Raw genomic sequence first — 22,376 nt, forward strand, 5'->3', positions numbered from 1 at the left:
GTTTCTATTTACGGTACATGATTGCTTTTAGATGTTTTGGTCAAATTAAAATCATTTTACTCTACTCTTATTAATGTAATAGTAAATATTTCTAGATTCCCGGGCTGAGCTAGAAACAGATGCATGCCGTAATGAAGGATGACACAGTTGGAAGCGCTATGAAACTACTTTATTTTGACACTCTTGAATGTAGCCCAGCGGCTGCAGTTAATTTGCAGTATCCAACAGACGGAAACAGTCAATCAACTACGCTCGATGCTTTGTTCGTACAGCCAACAATACACCGGAGCGATGAAGTTGGACATGGTCGGGTACTTCGTGTCTGCTAGACATTTACAGTACTCTTCTGGAGAATGGCTATAGTGTCGAACCGGAAGGCTGGTTCAGCAACCTAGGGCTGGGAGGTCGGATCAATCGAATCAAAGTACCTGGCCAGGAGGGACACTTTTATATGGAAGCGTTAGTCGAGGCAGCCGACAATCACTTAAGAAGAGCGAATGAAGGCTGGTGAAAAACATTTTTCCACCAAAGTGCGACGTTCTGGTAATAATGGATGACGAGATCAGCTACGTCTATGGACTAGGTATCACTATTGCCATTGGTGCAGTGTATATAGCCCCTGAGCTTGCAACTGAGACTGGTTCCTTTGAAAAATATATAGCTAAAGAACTCCAATTATACGATTTGGAAGTTCAAGGCGGAGATGTTGCTGACCAAGAAGAGAAGGACCTGTGACAGTACCAGCAGCATTTGCAAATTCGGAACACGAAGAACGCCAAAGATGCTTGGAAAAATCTCAAAAATCATCATGAAAAAACGTGTCTTTGCTGCAAGGTTGCGCTGCTGAAACGGATTTGCAACAAATCGTTTAACGATGGGAACGACATGCAGAATCATCTTTTCAACAATAAACAAAATGGATTGGACTTGGGTGAACAGTTGATGGTTGCCCGCGTTCTTAGCAGCCTACCCGATTCATTCGATACGTTGACGATGGCGTTGAAGTTCCGTCCCGATGATGAGCTGAAACTGGAGCTGGTGAAGAGTAAGCTGTTTGATGAAATGGCAAACAGACGAAATTCAGAATTCAGTCAGAGTGCCAGCAGTATGTTAAGGAATCTGACGACGGTAAGCAAAAAGCAAAGCAAAGCCTAGGTGCTACATTCCGTTATCGAAACTTGACCTTCTGTTTTTACGACAAACTTCGCAGCCAGCTGTTAGAGTGCAGGACAATTGCAGGGCCAGTTGCTTGGGTCCTATTGACTCTAACCGTCTCTCGACGGTATGCAAAGATCTCCAAAAGCAAAAACCGTGAAGAGCGAAAACCAAACTGTTATGTTTGCTTTGATGGCGAGTGGACTTAGAAGCCATGCTGAATAGATCGTTCATCCGCTCACATGTGTCGTGATCGCGAATTCTTCGAAAAAGTCCAGAAACCGTCCCTTTGTCCAAAGAAAAATCGCGAAGGTGGAAGGTGCTGGCCCTGGAAAAAATCGTGTTACCATGGAGACGAGAAAACAACTGAAATGTCGCTAAGCAACGTGTTGTTTGTTTCAAGTCTGAAAATGAACCTCTGTTGTCAGTCCCAAAACTCATGAAAAGGAGAGCTGCTGTGACGTTCGACGACGAAGGATTATCGGCGATAAGGTGACGGCTGTTGCATTAAAAACTAGTGGCCTTTACAAGCAAACCAAGCACCATGACGTCGATTGCCAGCAATTAGGGCATAGAAGCAGGGTTGCCACATGCACAGATTATTCTGTGTTTAACAGATATTTGAAAGAAATCGTCTGTACAGAATCTGTATGAACAGAATACAGATTTTCGCCAATTACACAGATTAAACAGATTTTTGAGCTTTTACATGAGAACGAAAGAGACGGAAATAGTCAGCAAAATGACTCCATTTCTTTCACTCTAATTGCTTTGCATTGGACAGATTTTTGCACAGATATTTTTCCTCGCTGTACAGATGGCCAGATTTTTCCAACAAAAAACACAGAATTTTATGTGGCATCCCTGCATAGAAGATTTGAACATCGTGTCGTGATCCTGAAGCTCTAGGTGTAATGCTGAATAAAAATCTTGTCACCGGATTAAAAGTGTACGATTGCGGCGTTTGTTAAGGGGACATGAACGACTAAAATTTTTGAAGAAATCATTATTTTTTTTATTTCAGATTTGGATTTTGCAGCCTTTTCCGCTTATTTTGATACTAAATTTGTAATAATCCGACCACGGGAAGTGGCCGAAAAACGATCATACACATAAGCATTCCAGTGCGGCGTGGAACAACCTCGGCGGAATAAAACGCCGCTCCTGGAAAACCACGATTTGCAAATTTTATGTACCTTTTTCTCAGAAACTACACAACGTATTGGAACAAACTTTTTTTTATTTTGTTGGTAGTAGCTTGGCAAAGACTTTTATAACTTTTGAGGTTTATAAACGAAACACAGCCGGAGAAATAAGAAAAAGAAGACAAAATTTTATTTTTTCAGGTATCTATTTTTCTTCATTTTCGTTTTTCTCAAGCTGTGTTTTGTTAACGAAACAGAAAAGTTATAAAATCTTTGCCAAGCTACTACCAACAAAACAAAAAAAAGTTTGTTCCAATACGTTGTGTAGTTTCTGAGAAATAGGTACATAAAATTTGCAAATCGTGGTTTTCCAGGAGGCGTTTTATTCCGCCGAGGTTATTCCACGCCGCACTGGAATGCTTATGTGTATGATCGTTTTTCGGCCACTTCCCGTGGTCGGATCATTACAAATTTAGTATCAAAATAAGCGGAAAAGACTGCAAAATCAAAATCTGAAATTAAAAAATAATGTTTTCAAAAATTTTAGTGGTTCATGCCCCCTTAAGCAATGCTGCGAATGCTGTCAAACTGTGCAGAAACCCGTTTCCAAAATCAGTTAAATGAAAATCATGTGACATCCTGGACTTGGTACACATACGGACGTATGTAAACCGAAAGCCATCCGATCGGATCAGGGTGATGACTGTCACCAGAAACGAGTAAAGCCGTTTCAGGCAGTATGGCGTACGTCCAAACAAGCGACTTTTACCAAAGCCTGGTAGGAGGTTTGCTGCATATCGGGGTAGAATTCACGTCCAGACATTTCCATTAGTTCTTCAAACTTGGGGCGTTTATTTATTTATTTATCAAATAATGTAACGTAAGACATGTTGTCTTTTTTAATGTTACAATCTGGTGGACCTTAGGCAATGCAAAAATGTCTACTTCTATTTCTAATCAAAACTATATATTGTCAATTGCAAGGAAAATTGTACCATCCAAAGTGCGATATCGCTCATAAAAGTGTTATTTTGCATTACATCGTGTCGGTATCTTCGGCGCAGTTATTGCTATTAAAAGTGCGCCGAAGATACCGAAACGATTTAATGCAAAATAGCACTTTTATGAGCGATATCGCACTTTGGATGGTACAATTTTCCTTGCAATTGACAATACTATGCTGTAGGGTAACCAACGTATTTTGGACCCCCTCAACAGCTGTTCATAATTTGGACACTTACAGCAAAATCAAATGGAAGTGTCCAAATTATGTACAGCTGCTGATAGGGTCCAAACTAGGTTGGTTACCCTATATCTCATTTTCAATTTTCAATTGCTATGTGCTAATCCGTGCGACTGAGCCTTGACAAAAGATTCTTTCTAAAAATAGACGTAGATAAACTGGATTTCAAAGCCTGTGGGAGAGAGTTCCAATAGGAAATACCTCTAATAAGCAAGGATTGGCCATAATAGGCAGAACTATGGTGAGGAATGCGGAAGTTTATAGTACGAGTGGTGCGTAGTGGTTGATTTTCGAATATATAATCCGGTTTTCCAGTACGTACAATTTTGATGATAGTGACACTTGACCGAAACTCATAGAATTTTGTAAATGGACACCCTATTAAGTTGTTTAAGTAGTGGGATACTCTGTCAAATCTCGAAATGTTGAAAACATATCTCGCACATGCATTTGCCGCGACCCGTAATTTGTTCAAAGAACTAGCTGAAGCGTTGGTATAAAGAAAATCCGCATATATTAAGTGTGGGAAGAATAGGCTTTTAAATATTTTAATTTTCGTATTAACATCTCTAAGTATCTAGCTTCAACGTTGAGCTGTTTTAATGTACCGTAGCGTAAGCAAACCATCGGCTAAGGATTTGATCGAGGCCAAAAGGGTACTACGGTACCTTGTACCTTGGATCATCCAACCCTGCATTGGAGGTCTACTGTGTCACAGACTGGGCTGGGGACACCCGGGACAGAAAATCCCGACTTTCTCATTTTCCTCGGTGGCGGTGTCGTGAGTTGGGTCTTAATCGTGCGTGGCTTTATCATGCACAGAAGCGGAATAAAATTGGAAACTCCAATTTTGGAATTTTGTCAACTCCAAACGAAAATCCTCTTCGATTCCTTTGAACTTTTGCTACGATGGTGTTGTGTTGAGTCCAACTCAACTACTTCTGACTCTTGTGAGCTGCTTGCGAGATTCTTCGCTTCCGTCTTTGCTGAAGAAACCACTTCTAACTGTGATGCTGAAATTGCGGCTGCGCATGTTCCAGCTAATTTGGTGGATTTGGATCTTTTCAGCATAACTACCGATATCGTTATAACCGCCACTAAAAAACTAAAGCGTTCGTTCTCTGCGGGCCCTGATGGGATTGCAACCGTAGTTTTAAGTCGTTACATAGGCTAATCCTTTATGCTCTATATTCAAAAAGCCGTTCGCACAAGGGAAATTTCCCGAAATTTGGAAGTAATCGTTTATGTTTCCAGTATTTAAATCCGGTGACCGGCTTAACGTAAGGAATAATCGAGAAATCACTAGCCTTTCCGCAGCTTTTAAACTGTTCGAGATAATTGTGAGTGGTGTAATACTGTCCCGCACTAAGAACTATATTTCAACGGTGCAGCATGGTTTCATGCCCGGTAGATCTGGTTACACTAATTTGCTGGAGTTTACACCGATGTGTATCTCGCGTATGGAGGACAAGAAGCAAGTTGATGTTATCCATACTGACTTGAAAGCAGCTTTCGATCGAATTGACCATGAGGAAACTTTCTTGACTTGGTGCCTCCCAACAACAAATGGTTGAATGGCTGAACTCTTACCTCAGTCGTAGGATGTGCCTTGTGTGAAACTGGGTAGCAGTGTTTCATCGGTGTTTACCAATAAGTCTGGAGTCCCTCAAGGAAGCAACATGGGACCACTGCTTTTCTTACTATTCTTTAACGATGCTGCGTTGCTGCTGGCGGTTGGCTGCAAGTTAGTATATGGCGATGACCTGGAGGAGAACTACTTCACAATCAGAAACAACTATTACAAACAGTTGAAAGGTGCACCGATGGGCAATCCACTATCACCGTTCCTGTGTGAGCAGTTCATGGTTAACATTGAAAGTAAGCTGGAACAAAACAAAGTGCTCCCAAAAAGATGGTGGCGATACGTCGATGACGTTTTCAGCATTTTCAAAAAGGGAGAATTGGTAATCATTCTAGTAGCCATGAATGACACACACACAGAAACATACACTTCACACACGAAATAGAAAAAAGACGGAAAACTTCCTTTTTTGGATATCGTTGTAATCAGACAAATCAAAAGCACAGAAACAGAAATTGAAATTGAATCTAACCACTCCCACCAACACAAAATGGCAGCTTTCCATCACATGTTACATAGAATGGAAACATTACCGTTAAGTGAGCTAGAGAAACAAAAAGAATTGACACACATTTTGGAAATTGCAAAACTAAACGGATACAAAGAAAAGACAATCCAGAACATTATTGCCAAAAAAAGAAGAGAAGCATACAAAAAATCACTCACAACTCTTACACCAATAACGCCAGAACTTAAGATAGTGGGAGTAGAATATGACGAAAATATAACACACCCTCTCCGTAGACAAATGAGAAAATTTGGAATTGACCTAGTCTACTCCAGCCGAAATAACCAGCTCAAAAATAAGTTAGGATCAGCTAAAGACCCGATTGAAGAACACAGAATATCCGGGATTTATGAAATCAGTTATCCACATTGCAAAAAGGTTTACATCGACCAGACTAGAAGGAATCTGGAAACACGTACTAAAGAACACTTGGCAGATGTAACAGAGAATGTCGAAAGAGATGTCGAGAAGGGTCAAACACACCATTTTAGATCAAAAGTGGCTGAGCACGCCTTCAACGACAACCATCCGCTGACCATTGACAACGCAAAAGTAATTAACAACTGCTCTGCGTGGATGATGGATGTAACGGAAAGCTTAGAGATTTACAAGAGGTGCTCCTCCACTTTACTAAGCAAAGACCCTGGAAACGTTTACTCCTGGGTTTTTAAATATGAGCCAAAACACAGACATACAGAGACGCACACAGACGAAACAACTGCTGGTTAAAAAAAACTTCGCTCTCTCTCCTTTATCGGATTCTGGATTCACATTATTCGCATAATCCCATTAGGGTTTTTCGAGTTTTCCTTAATTTAATTAATTTTTAGATTTTAGACTCTTGCAATAGAATTAGTTCACCAATAGAATGTAGTTTACAATAGTATTAGTCTCTGTGGTATTAGTTTACCTACACCAACTGTGTATACCTACATAGGTAGTCTTAAGTAAACATTGTATCCGTTCACTTATGCTAATTTTGTATACCCACACATAAATCACGTAACCTTAAGCTCCTATAAAAACTGTAATTTTTTTGTTAGATTATAGTCACTTTAACAGCTTGGGTCATTCGTGACTTCTGCGGGGTTGGGATTTGAGCCCAGGTCATCGGCGTGAGAGGAGTGAATGCTAACCACTACGCCGGGACTGACCCCGAGAACTGTAAAATTGCTTTGGCTAATTCAGTTCGCAAACAGACACTGAGGAAGCATGCAAGTCGTAGACGAAATACGTATCTGTCTGAAGACAGAGGGGCCCTGTAGCCGCAAGGTTACCGAGTCTGCCTTGACAAGCGAGTGGTCGTGGGTTCGAATCTTAGTAGAGTAAGGCCATTCGATGTTAAGTGACTTTAGCATGGGTTTTTCCCAGGGCCCTCCTCATACTTCCTTCTGCATTCTGCATTTACTAACAATCAAAGCCTCTTGCCAGGGCAAGTTGTAAGAGTGGTACTTGCTTGAGGTGCGAATGAAGCCTCTTGTTCAAGGGCAAATTATAGCTTGTTCCGCTTCCTGGTTCTAGGAACGAGATTGGTGATGCATAAGTAGTAAGGAACACATACATACACACATACACACCCTCACTCTGTGCTGAACTCTGCTTTACCGACCATGAAGCCTTTAGCCGGGGCTGGTTATAAGAATGATACTTGCTCGAGGTGCGAATGAAGCCTCTTGTCCAAGGACAAATTATAACTAGTCTCCGCACTTCCTGGCTTTAGAGCTAGATTGGTTGAAAAGTAGTAAGAAAGCGTAGAGGGAAAAAGGGGGTGAAAACACACCGACACTTTAAGCACGGATAATAAGCAGTTCGCTCACTCTATAACGATACTGCAATAACAACGAAGTGCGGAATAACATCTGGATAAGATCACAATAGATCAAAATGCTGGTCGTAGTGATAATATCCACATAAGCAAAAAAAATCTGTCTGGATTAAAATATACATAGTAGAATTAAATTGGACAAGTTTTCTTTTTATTTATTTCCAGGTTTCGAATTCTACTAAGACGCTCCCAAAAACTTCAGTTAAGGGGGCATAGTACCTTTTACACCATATTTTTTTGGCTTATTTCAAATATTTTTTTCTCGAAAGGCAAATCGAATCGGTTTTTTGTGTTCAAAACATTGCATTTCATACTAATATTTACAATTTTGTTTTCATATGAGAACTTCTTCCCCTTTCAACTTCGGCTCCTTGAAGATAGTCGTTCAAAAAAAACATGAATTGCGGTACCAAGGATTGGTGCTAGGGAGCTTATCCGAATTGAAAAATTCCAAAACGACATGACACGACATATTAAATTATCTCGTATTTGACCCATCCTTTTTTGAAATTCGAACCCATAACAAAAAAAAGTAAAGCAAAGCCTGGGTGCTAATTCCGTTATCGAAATTTGACCTTCTGTTTTTATACAACAGACTTCGCAACCAGCTGTTAGAATACAGGACAGTGCGCGGTCAGCGCTACGATCCTATTGACTAACAGCCTCTCCCAGCCGAGATTCGAACATACGACGACTGGATTATTAGACCAGCGTCTTACCTCGAGGCCAACTGGGAGGCGACTCATAACCAAATGGCGGACATTTGAACATAAAAGTAAGGGTTTTAGTTGAAAAAAATGACCTTAAACATTTCTAAATATACAAAAATTGCAATATCGAAAAATGTATGTGTCAAACACTAGAAAATTTTGCTGGCTTCGAAACAAAAAAAAAACATGAGAGTAGCCTGGGTTGATTTTAATAGAAATTGTGTATTTGAATGAAAATGAAATGCAAAATTGAAAATCAAAATTTGTAAGTAACTATTTTCACAATCCTTTTTTTTTTGACCAAAAAGAGGTTGCAATGTAGTCTCTATCGTGAAAGCAAATAATAATATCTCTAGATTTTCAAAAGTGCTGTAAAGTCAGCTTTGTGAGCGGCCTCAAAATGTAATCTAATGAAGACGTCTATTTTTAGGTATACATTAGAAATTCAAACCATTATGTTCTCCCATTAAACTGAAAGCAAAGGGTATCATATTTTTAACTAATTTAATCTGTCCTTAGTCAATATAGTTAATGGTGTCAGTGGTGTTTGCTAGCGTAATTTATTACCAAGCCAACTGAACAACGTTTGCCGCTGAGATGATTCTTTTAAAAATGTCATGATTTAAGATTCCGTCTTCAGTGACAAATTTTTGAATCATCAGGGTATAAGTAAACAAAGAAAATGTTATCTACATTACAGCCGAAAGGTTCTAAAAATTTTGACTCAAGATTGTGATAGATAAGCAAAAAATTTTCCCAGCCTATAACTCCACATACGCGTCACGCGTTCGGTTGCGAACTATTTCGCTGCGGTGTACCCCTGGCCCGTATGCCGCCGCGCCTTGCACGTTGCCGTTCGCCAGGAAGGTGCGAAAAAGGCTTCCGCGAGCACCACCGAGCGCGCCAGTACTGTGGCTTTGGGTTCGGGCTAGTTAAATTATGTGTGCCTGCGCGCACCGTTCGATTGCTTGTCGATTTTGTTTGCTGTTTAAGTTTAGCTTGGTTTTCGCTGCATCGCTCGATTTGCTGCTACGATTTGCTCATTGCCACCAACATCGCCTCGCGGTAGACTGGCGGGTGTTTGTCGGTTAGTCGGTCGGTCGGGCGGTCGGTTGAACGTCGGTTTTTCGTATACCTGCTTTTTCCCCATCAATCCTCTGCAGCGCCACAGTCACGAACAGTGTTTAGCACTTGACAGTAGCCGTGCAGGGTACCACCCGCCATCGATCGTTGCCAACCTAGTCATGATAATCATATTTTGTAAGCTTCTTCGCCGTGCCGTGGTTGCTTCATTCCGCCACCCCCGCACAGCACTAGATCGATATCTTCCTCATTAGAGACTTTTAACATCTTTTTTTTTGCCGTTTCTTGTTTTGCTTACAGATTCAGCGGACAGTCATAATGTGTCAACAGGTTCTCCCACGGCTGTATCCTCGAGCCCCGCCTCTTCCTGCAGTAGTAGCGGCAACAACAGTAACAACAACAGAAGCAATCTAAATGCGACGGCGGGCAGCATAATTTCCAACACATCCAAACAACAGCACCATCAACGTTCCCATCCACATTCCTACCAGCAGCGGCAGACAGTAGACAGAGATGCTCAGCATAGGGCAGAGTATAGCGAATCAGTCGCAAAAGTTGTCCCCAAGAGTGCAGTGCCATTGTGTGTCGAGGAAGATCGTCTACTAACGTCCGCCACAGATAATCCCTCCAATCCGATAACGACCACCTCCGATAACGAGAATGAGTCATCCGACCGGGAAGTGTCGCCCAAGTTCGTAGTCGGTACGAAAAAATACGGCCGCAGATCGCGGCCTCGAGACGAATCCGCCGGACTGGACACGTCGTCAGATTTCAGCAACTCGGACAACGAATCCGTTCCTCCCAACCAGCAGAAGCAGGAAGCTGGCAGCAAAAACTCCTCCTCCTCGAAGGTGCAACGATCAGCGTCGCAGAGTGACATTCACGGCACGAAACGTCGCCGGCCCATGAGCGGTGCTAGACTCAAACGGTGCGTGTCGTTACCAACACACCGTCAGCGACCGGATCTGGCGCAGAGCAAGCTAAACGCCAAAGCCGTTCGCGATCAGCTGAACATGGACGAACAAATGGATAGGAAAATCTATCTTCTTAAGTTGTACGAAAAGCTACGGGATATCTGGGATTCGCTGCTCGTCGATGGCCACGGGACGTTGCTGAACCAATCGCAACTGGAGGTGGTCTGCGAGCGGGCCGGTTTGCAGGAACTTCCGGCCAAGCTGGCCGCCCGGGAAGTGTTTGCAAAGCTGCGGCTCGAACCGATCGAGGGGATCGGCTTCGATGAATTCATGTCGCTGCTGCAAAGTGATTCGGACATCCTTCCAATCGGCGGTGGCGGTGGCGGCGGCGGCGGCTGCGAGAAGAAAACGGTAGCCGACGGTGATTGTGTCGTCACGGCACGAATGTTCGGCGAGAGCGACACTTTCAAGGCTCAGGAACTGGACCGCGATAGTGTGGAAGAGACGGTCGGCTTTAGCGTACAGATGCCAGGTATGTGATAGTGTGTGAGTGCGTGCGTGATAGTGTGTGGGGGGAGAAGAAACCGATGGTACACCGTGATGAATTTCGTTTTGTTGCCGTTTTAGATTGGACGGCCGAAATTGGATCACTTTCGTCGTCTATTATTATCGACATGTGGGAGTCGGCTGGAATCGTCGACGCGAGAAACCTGCTGCACGATCTCGGATTCTACGACGATGAAATTCAGGTGACAAACTTGGCTAGCGCCCTAGAGGACGAACAGCAGCGACTGGGCGATTGCAGCGAAACGTATGCCTTTGTGAAGGTAAGTGAGCTGCGGTGTGTTGTACGGCTACGTACTCCTACGCGGTGGTGCGACCGCGAACGGCATTTGCATTGCTAATCGAGTTTCAACTGTGAGGGGGAAAATGGAATTGAAGATTTAATTGGCAGAGTTTAAATTTTGTGCTCATTGAAATCGAACGAAAAAAACCTGAGATGAATGTCCAAACGTGGGTTTACTGCGTTCGAATAGATCGAATCCAATTTTCCGTGAAATGCGTCTGCATTTTAAAGCGTTATTCTTCGAAATAGATATCTACCCGAACGGCGCACTGTACAAGAAATCGGTCATCCAACTGCTCTGTTGCGCTTGTTTGCGTTGGAATGATTCCGCCTGCTAATTGATGATAGCTTACCCAAGTTTCGCCGTCTCATGGTCAAACAAACCAGCAGCCGTACGATGTTGATTCTACGGGGACGCTCAAGAGGTCTAATGTTTATTATTGCGATGTTATTAATTTCCTCCTTTAATGGGATGCGACAATTTTTACCCATATGCAACTAAAGATCAGTGTGATTCACGGAATTGTGACTGGCATTTCTCAAGTTCAGTTATCTCATGGGTATTTTGTACCTCACAAAGAACTTATCAGAAGAAGTAATCGATTCTTGGAATCCAGTTAATGAGCGAAAGAAAGGATGAGGAAAAAAATAACACACACAAATAGTAATGCTTTGTTTAAACATCAGAGTTTAATATTGATAAAGAAAATTTTTCCTGACAGTGACATTTTTGCACCTGTTCGGACGCTAAAAGTTAGTCTAAAACATAATTATAGATAATTGAATTATTTGTACAAGTGATTGACGAGTAGTGAAGAAAATTCAAGAAGGAATGCGGTGGAAATATTGCTCGCTGAATGCTGTTGCAAAATGTTTATCATAGTCTAGGCTATTTGTGTCGCCTCAACTTTTTTTTTAATATTCGTGGTACGCTGATTTGAAACGGCTTTTCTTTTCAAGCCCGCATGTTATTCTGATATTTGAAGGACGCCACAATGTGAATATTTTGCATTTGGGTCGAGTAAGGTGCATAAATAAGGCCGACGAATGCAACGAAAATGTATGTGTCGTATAAGCGGTTTTTCCTATAAAATTGTTGACTATTATTTATCGTCAATTTAATAAAACCCAAAAGTTTTGCAATGTTTCAAGAATTTATTCTTAAGCGTAAATTCTTGAAACGTCCATTGCATTGTGCTGAGTTGGATTTAATAATATTGATTCCTCGATTCGTGTTCTTCGATCATTGTTAATCAAATATCACCGTTGATTAATCCATACCGGCCCAGATTTTTCTGGCACATTCACTTCAGTTTTTAATTTTGAGATGCTTTTTGATGCTTAAATCTTGTTGTTTTAAGCGAAAGAGGCTAATCTGGTCTGTAACAAGAGGACTCATTTCGCTCCTCTAGCCTGTACCATTCCTATAACTAGCCCTAGAAAGAGGCTTGATCGACGCTAGAGAGCAATTTTATGCAGGAAGTTGTAATGGTTCTGCTACGATTTCAGTTCATCCGATACACCTTGCCTTGCCTTTGATTGTTTGCGTTTTTCTGACAAATCATGTCCATGTGTCAATATCAATATCTCAATATGCCGATTTCCAGCGATCTGCATTGCCATGGGATAATGCTTTTCGAAGCGTCGTCGGATCGTCCGAAAGTCACCGTTGAAAAGTGGCACTTAAAGCAAGTGGATTCTGAAAATTCAAAAATGTTACTCAAATATTCGTTTTGACACAGGCACATTATACCGCAGAGCATCAACTCTCGTTGCATTTTGTCGTCAGGGGTTTTACGACGTCAAGCAGTTTTTTTGGTACTAGCTGATGGTGCATATTAAAAGTATAAATACCTTCGATCATTCGAAAATTTCAAAGACGACAATGCTTTCTGAATGAATTTATTTGTATGCATTATAAAAATGGTATAATTTCGGTTGGCTACGAAAAAACTACAAAAAATAATTCAAGGGAACAAATGGATGTCGGCATATGTTCTTCAGTTTTTTCATAAACTTGGCGATCAGCTGCTTCTCCGTTTTGCCAGCGAAATTTTTCGAGTTTGTGGTTCCCCCAAAGAATTTATTTCTGCAGGTCACAGCTAGGGGATGATGAGATGGCAGTCTTTGGTACAACGTTTATCTTCAGCCGGTTCATTTCCTCCAATGATCAATCACGTGAAACTTCTTGATAAAAGCGGCAACTTCTGTCAAGTAATTCGTACTGATAGTTATTCGTACTATATATCTCTCCTCTCACCGCAAGCCTCGAAGAAAAGAACTGCGGCCCGGATCGTCAGCCACAGAAGGACCCTTTCCAGACAATGCACATAAACACGATTTTTTGTACTGATCTAGCGTGTTTAATCAGTTTCACATTTCGTTTCCCAACGATTACGATAGAAATCCGACCGGAGAATAAAATATTCGCTGCTTGCAACTGCCAACAAAATCAAACTATTAAAATAATAACAAAGAGCATGGCGCACTATGGGCTAGAAATTAAAATTTCGGGACAAAAATATTTGCGGTTAAACGGCATGTCTCAGCTCAATATGGTCTTCGGCAACTTTCTGAATAAAAAATTGATGCATATTTTGAAGGGGTCGTCCAATATTTAAGCGTTACTTAAACAACAATTTAAGTAATAACTTTTTGAGTAAACTTTTTTTCTCCAGTTTGGTTTCAAAATATTAAAGATAAACCAATTACAAGTAATTTTTCTGAAGATATGAAACTTCTATCTTTTACCCATTTTCAGCAATAGACCTTTGTTTATAAACGAGCCCTCAAGTCACATTTCTTCTTGTAACATATTTATTTCAACAGACAGCTCAGTGTGATATTCAGAAAATATTTTGCACATAAAAGAGGAATATTTTTGCTTAAGACTGTTTTGCTTTATATGCATTAATTAATAAGATATAACTGATTTTAGGTTGAAACCCGTCTGATGAAAAATCCGAATATCTTAGCCATCTTAGCAAGTATCTGCAATTAGTTTGCATACCAATTTGTAGGGAATTATTAAAGCTATCTGCCCAAATGTGTATTTCAGAGAATACCTGGGAATACTATGGCTTGGAATACCTGGGAATAGCGCGGATTTTTTTTCATATATTCAATAACTTAATAAATATGCGTCCTAGCGTCAAACAGTCCTAACAGAAAATATGTATTTCAACATACTGAATAACTTTGTAGAACATTTGAAAGCAATAAAAAAATTGTGTGCAAAGTTATTGAGTGTAATTGATTTGTAAGTGCTCTTTTTTAACATATCATTATATTTCGCAACTGGTAAGAGATAGATAGTTACCTTATTCAGCAAAGTTGCTTATTTTAGTATATTCTGCAACTTTTGGAGAAAAAAAAACTTTTTTTTAAAATTTATTTAAGAAAACAAAAGTTTGTATCACCTGAATAGGTGAATTCATGGTCACCCTAATAGTGCAGGAAGATGCACTATATTTTATTATTTTACTTCTCCGAAGACAGCATCCTTGAAAAAATACACATTTTTATCAGACGGTTTTTAACCTAAAAACAGTTATATCTTATTAATGCAGAAAAAGCAAAACGGTCTTCATCAAAAACTTTCCTCTTTTATGTGCAAAATGTCTAGAACAACACATTGAACTGTCGGTTGAAATAAATATGTTACAAAAAGAAATGTGACTTGAGGGGTCGTTTATAAACAAAGGTGGGTAAAAGGTAGAAGTTTGATATCTTCAGAAAAAATACTTGAAATTGGTTTATCTTTAATATTTTAAAACCAAACAGGTGAAAAAAAAATTTACTCAAAAAGTTATTACTTAAATTGTTGTTAAAGTAACACCTAAATATTGGACGACCCCTTCAAAAGATGCATCATTTTTTCATTCAAAAAGTTGCCGAAGACCACATTGAGCTGAGACATGCCGTTTAACCGCAAATATTTTTGTCCCGAAATTTTAATTTCTGGCCCATAGTGGGGTGGCCAGTTCATGCAAGTTTCAGAGACGTAATCCATCCGATCCTCTGCCAATCGTTGCCGCCCAGCGTCAAGCAGGCCTCATCATTCATTATGACCACGACTTCGCGCTTTGCCAGAAGAATGTTTTTTCCCAACCGCTCTTTCTGGGTGGTTGGCTGTTGCTCAGACACGATCGGCCTTGACTAATGCTTTCGTATAAAAAAGTCCATTTTGGGTAATGTACTTTTTTGCCGTTTGGCTGGTTGTTCCGACCTTCCGGTTCAAGGCACAGACGGTCTTCCGTCTGACGGTCTTCCCTCTCAGCTTTTGCTGCACTTTACGGTCGCGCTGCATCGCTGGGCGGGTTCCGTTCAACGCTCTCGACTTTTGTGACTTTTCTCCGAAAGGAGGGGATGCTATAAACGCCGGGTTGGTTATGTATTTCCGGTGGACACCAACTACCTCACGATGTCTAGCTTCTTCGCTCTATGTGGAGTTGGCAGTATGGGCAAAGCATCGAGCGTAGTTGCTTAACTGTTTTCGTCGTAGCTGATGCAAATCAACTTATAATGCTGCCAATTTTTTTCTGTATACAATAGAGTTGCTATGCTTCTTTTGTTTTGTTGGTTTGGTTAACGATTCATCGATAATATTATAGTGTGCTGCTGCCGCGGTTTCTGATCCATCACTGTTCCACTATCACCGGTTGGCGCGGCACTCGGATTCTGTATTCTGCTGAGATCTGCTGTCGAACTTTCAAGGGCTTAAAAAATGTTCAAAGTTTCCTGTTTTTAGCCCCTCTAACAGGCAACATCGTAAAAGCGATGCACTCAAGAGAAGCTCAAGTTTTGATTTTTATGCAAAAATTATTATCTGGAGGAGCGCCAGGTAAGAAATAGTCCAATTTTCCTTTTTCATGACTAATGCTCTGCCCAGATATTTTTTAATTCAGATATATTACAGGATTAAAATAAAGCATGTAAAATACTGACAGCAAAAATTTTTTTGAAGTTTTCCTCGAGTCTTGATTTTGAAAGATGATAAGTTTTGAATGCATGGCCAGAATGTGATATTAACATCAAAATGTCAAGAAATCTGTGTTGAACACATTTTTCTTATATTCAATTAAAAACAAATTTCTTAGACTTCAGAAGTGAAGGCCGTCTACGGACGGTCTGACCCGTTAGAGGGTAAAATCCCAACTATTGTCTGGTAAACCGCCCAGTAGGCCTCGAAATACGACGTTGGTCTAGCTAGCCATTCGTCGCATGTTCGAAATCACAACAGGGAGAGACTGTAAGAGTCGCTAGGATCGTAGCACTACTTCATACGCTGTTCAGACTCAATTTGTCGCTGAACACCTGGCTTCTTACTCGACCAGATAATACGACTTTTTTCTAAATGCCTTCCGATTGATTTGATAGGTGTACTGCGTTCTCCAGGCCAGGCGGTACTCGCAAGGTCTAGTTTGAATCGAACTAAGCCAGTAAATATAGTGGGCAGATTGTTAAGTTCGTGGCCGAATCGACGCACTAGTGCAAACATTTCTTGACTAAATTATTGATGTGGCAGTTGAACGAGAGTTTTTCATCGTACACAACTCCTAAGTCCCGTATCAGTGTCACTCGCGGGTTATCTATTTATTCGTCGTTATATTTGAATACAATTGGTGCTGATCTTCTAGTTAACGTCAAGATAAAACATTTCCCTGGATTTACTGACAACCCATAGTCAATACAGAATACCCCGAAGTTCAGTAAATCTTGTTGCAGGACAAAACAATGTTTGACGGTCTTTACTGGTAACTGGTAAGAACAGTTTGACATTTATTTTCTCTGTGGATGAAGGTGGGAAGATTGTTCATCAACAGTACGAAAAGTAAAGGGCCTAGATGACTTCCTTGCGGCACACCTGAGTTTACGATCAATGGCTGTGAAACTTCGCCGTTAACTTTCACATACTGCGTTCTGCATGGTTAATATCCCGCTTTCCACGAGCGATCCATGGCTGATGTGTACAACTTTCTGAAGGGCACAGTTCGGTTTTGACATTCAATGCAGGAGCGGTTACTATGGAAGCCACTACGGTTGTTTGCTGGTTGAGTGGAAAAATGACAACATTCCCAGCAAACCACAAATCGTATAATAATGTATGAAAATTATCTTAAATATCGCTAAACAAACTCGAATTCGTACATAAAGCTTAATAAAGCGCACCCTAGTTTACATTTATTCGTACGAAATGATGGTAACTGATTCACATGCGATTTTTATCACAGAATTGTATAGCATTACGGAACTAATCATGTTGAGTCGGATTTCATCGTATACAAATACTTATGAATGTGAATTATTTTCGTATAATCTGCAGTACGTATATCGCCTCCAAAATAGTACGCATATGCCGGTTTCGTGCATGTAATGCAATTTTTCTAGATATATATCGGAACATATTTCATATTTGTTACTTTGATATACGTACGAAAATGTTTGCTGGGTTGTTTAGTATCAGCCGAAGAGGAATTTAGTTGAAGGGAAGCGAATTTTTGTGCTTTCTAAGCTATCGTTTTATGGAATAATCTTTGCATTGGATCAATGTAACAATATTTCAGCAAAAAATAGCCACAAACCTGCGCTTCTGTATAGCTAAATTCCTTTTCGGTTGGTCTGCGAAAACTAAACAATGTTTACGTTTTTCCACTCAACCGACAAACAACCGTATTGGCTTCCATAGTAACCGCAGAAACGCTCCTGCATTGAATGTCAAAACCGAACTGTGCCCTTAAGAAAGTTGTACCCGTCAGCCGCCATTATCGCTGGTGGAAAGCTGGATAGGCTTTCGTATAGCAGACTGAATAGCCACCCCGCGATAATTTCCTACGTCAGAACGATTGCCTTTCTTATATATCGGGGTTAAATGCGAAACCTTCCATAGGGATGGAAAATAGCTAGTACGTCTCAGGCTAGTACGAAGGAAAGAGTTGAATAGAATGTCCAAAGGTTCCACAATTTCTTGGACTAGGTCAACAACCATAAAATCATTATTGCCAAAATATTCTAACAGTTGGCGTCGAAGTCTGTCGAATGAAAACAGAAATTTAAGTTTTCGACAGCGGAATGTAGCATTAAGGCATTGCTTTGCTCTTTGGCAATGTCCGTCCTGAGGATGTAAATGATATATAGAGTTATCCCAAATGACCGAGTGGACAGGACAAGCACTAGTTTTTCATTAGCTCGTGAGTAATGGTCGGATGTAGTCCATAGTATGTGCCCTCGTAGTTACGTTACATTAAGTTACAGCTTTGCTGGACCCACGAGCACACAACTCACATCCACTTATTCTAAACATAAGTTTGTAGCCATGATCGTCGGTAACGACGATTGCATATTGACGGATGATTTACAGACAGCTTCAGACTCCTTTGGTTCTTGAGTTTGTATTGGCGTGGTCGGGGTGGCTCGTGCTGTATCCAGAACTTCTTTCCATTGCTATGATAACTATTATTTGCTGTTATTCGCTGCCGTGTTACTGTGGTAACCATTTTCATTTTTCATGGAATCAACAATCATGGCTGAGATAATTTATAATGGTGACTATTAAATATTTGATTAGCTTTCCGTCCCAAGACATAGCCTGATGAACAAATTTTTTTCTAATTAGCTTGGTTGTGGGCTGTGGGCAATTTCCTAAACACCGTGTAGGTACTTGTCGCCAGGTTTCTGATCCCTTCGCCTGCTCTACCTTACACGAGGCGCTCCTGGTGGTCTTGTTCCTACCGGATTTGAAGCCCAGGATAACTGTCCGGCATCCATACTCTGTCCATTGTATCCGTCCAGCTTTAGCAAAAAAGGGAAGCTTGTGGCCTTAACGTCTTTCAAAGACTTGACCCTACAGGATAGTTACGAGGCTAGTGCAAAAATCCTAGAGATTCGAACATACGATGACTGGCTTGTTAGACCAGTATCGTACCTCGAAGTTAACTGGGCGGTTAAACGGGCGGGGTCCATAACATAAGGTCTGATTTATGTATTTATAGTTATAGTCAATTAACAGTCAAATTACATGTGAAGGAATTTATTGGTCATGCATGAAATTTGCAGCGTTATGGGTTGCCTTATTAATTCTCTCAGTTATGAAGTACATTTTGTTATCAATCATTGAAAGTCGAATGAGCAAACTCCCTCTTCATCTGCATTTACCGTGTCAGCCAGCACCATATACAAGGCAGTGCCTGATTCTGGACAGTTAGAGCTCTTCCTTAAACATTGACAACATTCTAACGTTGACATTCTAGCTATTTTCTGGCTGTCTTTGGAAGACAAACTTCTCGTTGATTGAAGGTCGCTCTTATCAATCCTCAATGCAACTGTTATTTGTACACACATTGAAAGTACACATCGAGGCTCACCATCTGATATAAGCAACGAAAAATATTTTGTTTGTTTCTCTAACAATATCATTTTAAAATATTATGTAGTTAGTAGGTAGGTAATGACAACGTTTGGCAACAATTTTAATGGTTTTAGATTGCTGAAATTGTAAAAATGGTGATTTGGGAGCCACTTTTTTGGAAACAATTCTTGACTTTTGAGCGTCAGCGCTAAATTTGGTTTAAATTCGTAGAAAAACTTTTAAATTGGTAACTGTTTTGGTAATATTCTACTTACCAATTTTTTCAAGTTTTCCAACTATTTAACAAATTAAATGTTCACAAATGCTTCGTCTAATTGTAGAATTAAAAGAAAAATCTCTTTTGTACTCATAAACCTGATCAGTTTTTTCAAAGTGATCCTGTGAGGAAGTGGCAAAAACTTTGCCACCAACGTTTTGCTCCAGACGGGCTGTGGCAACTATATTGCCACCAATCTTTTCAAGTTTTTCAGCTATTTTTTTTCAAAGAAAAAAATAGTAGGCTCTCCCGTATGTGAACATTATGTTTGATTGTAGTTTGTGCTTATTCTACGCAGGGAAAAATAGGTAGCTGTCCGTAATCGCAGTTTGCTGCGACTTGATTAGACTTGTTTTTGCTTTGTTTCGAACCGTTTCATGAAGCTGAGTAAATTTTTCAGAAAACAGCAACCGCAGGTTTAAAAACAAAAATATTTGATGAACTTTGTTCGGTTTTGATTGTTTTGAGACCTCCCCTTGTTCTCAAATAACTGTAGGTATGTAATTAGTGGTTCATCCTTTTTGGCAAGAGTGTTGGAGACATAATCTATGGGGTGTTAAAAACTTACACTACGTTGGTTACTACCTAAGAGAATACAATAAATACGCCTCCAAAGTACAAAATAGAACCTCTTCCTTTATTCAAACTACCTGCTCTGCCCGGCACTACACCCTACTAAGCGATCACTCACATTTTCTCTGCATTCTGTTTTCAGGCCTCTCAAGCGCTGCATAAAGCGGAAAACAGTGCTCTCCGGCAGGCTTTCGTTCAGTTGGTAGAGGAGAACAAAAAGCTGTACGCTGACAACAAGGAAGTTAACCAGCGAGCTCTGCTGATTGCCCAGGAGGTAGACGAACGCCACAACTCGTTGGAAGCGGCCACCCGAAACAAGATTCGCCTACTGGAGCAGCGTCATCACGAAACCGTTAAGGAACTGACTTCGCAGTTGGCCTTCGAGCGGGAGCAGCTAACCGGTGCGAACGCAGCTCTGGAGAAACGAATTCACGCCTTCGAGCTGGAGGAGAGCAGACAAAAGGCGGAAATGAGCCGGCTAGCGGACGAGAACGACAGTCTACGCGTCGAGCAGGAGAACCTCACCAAAGAGATGGCCGATTTGCTGGAGAAGAACATTCGGTTGAATAAGGATATTACTGAGCTGGAGGAGAATAACCGGAACGATGTGGATGATGGATTCGGTCGGAAGGATGACGTCGAAGTGCTCGAGTTGATTGAAAAGATTTCGTTGCTACAGTGTGAGAATTCTGAGTTGAGGGATAAGAATGATGAGTTGAGCGCGGAAATCGAGATGTTGGGTGTGGAGCTAGCCAGGTTTAAACCGAAGAGGAGTGGCGTTAGCCGAACCAGTACGCTGGAAGTGTCACCGGTGGTGGTAGAATCGGCTGGTGTTGGCGGTGAGGAAAATGCTAGTGCCGCTAGGAAGCGACAGGGTGATTCCCCCAGTAAGGCTCGCCTTTCGGACGAGAGTCCACGGTTGGGAAAACTGCGTAAGTGTAGTAAGGAACTGGAGAATGAGTCGGACTCTAGTGGGGATTGGGTGGCGCTGCAATCCGAGCTTGGAATGAAAGTTGATAGTACAATGGCTTCGTCGGGAATTTCACATGATTACTCGAGCAATAATGAGTCTAGTTTCAACGACGAGGAGGTTCGACAGTTGAAGGTTAAAATTGAGGAGTTGGAGAAGAAACTGGAAGAACATAAGACTGGCTCTTCCGGGGATAAGACTGAAGCGGAACGTCAAGAGACTGCATCGGCCGAGGGTGCGGAACGTTCGGAAAAGGACAAACTGAAGATTCGTTGCGAAGAGCTGGAAGCTAGTTTGGAACAAATGAGCAAGGAGTACGAAGCTTGCGAAGATTACTGGCAGAATAAGGTCAACGAAGAACGTCAATTGTTTGAGGAAGAACAACGAATTTCGGACGATAAGTTTAATGAGCTGCTGAAGAAGATGGCAGAATATGAGGAACAGTTTGCTGGTCAAGGTAGCAGCAAAGCTGATGACGGACGGCTTTCGCCGATTGAGGAGAAGGATATTCTTGAACAGCAATACTTGGACCTGGAGCTGGAGCTACAGGAGGCTCAACGAATGATCGAGGAGAAGAGCCACGAAGTTGACCGACTGCGAAACCGAATTGTCGAGTTTGAACAGTTGACCAAATATTCATCGGAAGCAATGCTGTAAGTACATGATTTGTTTGTTTGGTGAATCAATTTTTATTAGATTTTCTTTTTTTTAGAGCAACGCCACCTCGCGTAGAAACACCGGAAATTGATAGTCCAGCAAGCTCTCCCATCAGTTATCTGATGAAACAAGGTACAATCCAAGCACCGACTCGCGACTATCAGAATCCAAACTGGCCGCTGAAGTCGGTGAATCAGAATAACCCAGCGGACATCATCGGTGAAGTTCGTCGAAATCCGTCTCACTGTGAAGGTGATGATGACGATCAGCTGCTGGCAACAAGTAACGAAGATTCGGGCTTCAATCGAACAATTTCTCCAATTCAGAAGCCTACGGCTTCTGTGAGTGATGTGGCTTCATGCGGGGCGATTGATCATCAGGCTGATTTGGTCGATAGCTCGGACACAGGATCCGTGAAATCCGCACGGAGTATGCATAGTTTGGCTTCGACTCATAGCATGTGAGTATAACATTTTTATC

At 41.2% G+C, this 22,376-nt stretch overlaps 1 protein-coding gene across 1 annotated transcript in view; it reads left to right on the forward strand.

Moving 5' to 3' along the window:
- Positions 1–22,376, forward strand: part of LOC128742333 (blastoderm-specific protein 25D) — a 35,814-nt gene that overhangs the window by 11,629 nt on the left and 1,809 nt on the right. The window contains exons 2-5 of the mRNA XM_053838664.1: positions 9,612–10,757; positions 10,853–11,052; positions 20,412–21,892; positions 21,952–22,356. Coding sequence (XP_053694639.1) covers positions 9,612–10,757; positions 10,853–11,052; positions 20,412–21,892; positions 21,952–22,356 — 3,232 coding nt within the window. The remainder of the gene's footprint in view (positions 1–9,611; positions 10,758–10,852; positions 11,053–20,411; positions 21,893–21,951; positions 22,357–22,376) is intronic.

The sequence above is a fragment of the Sabethes cyaneus genome, chromosome 3 (assembly GCF_943734655.1).
Source record: "Sabethes cyaneus chromosome 3, idSabCyanKW18_F2, whole genome shotgun sequence".
NCBI classification, from domain to species: domain Eukaryota; kingdom Metazoa; phylum Arthropoda; class Insecta; order Diptera; family Culicidae; genus Sabethes; species Sabethes cyaneus.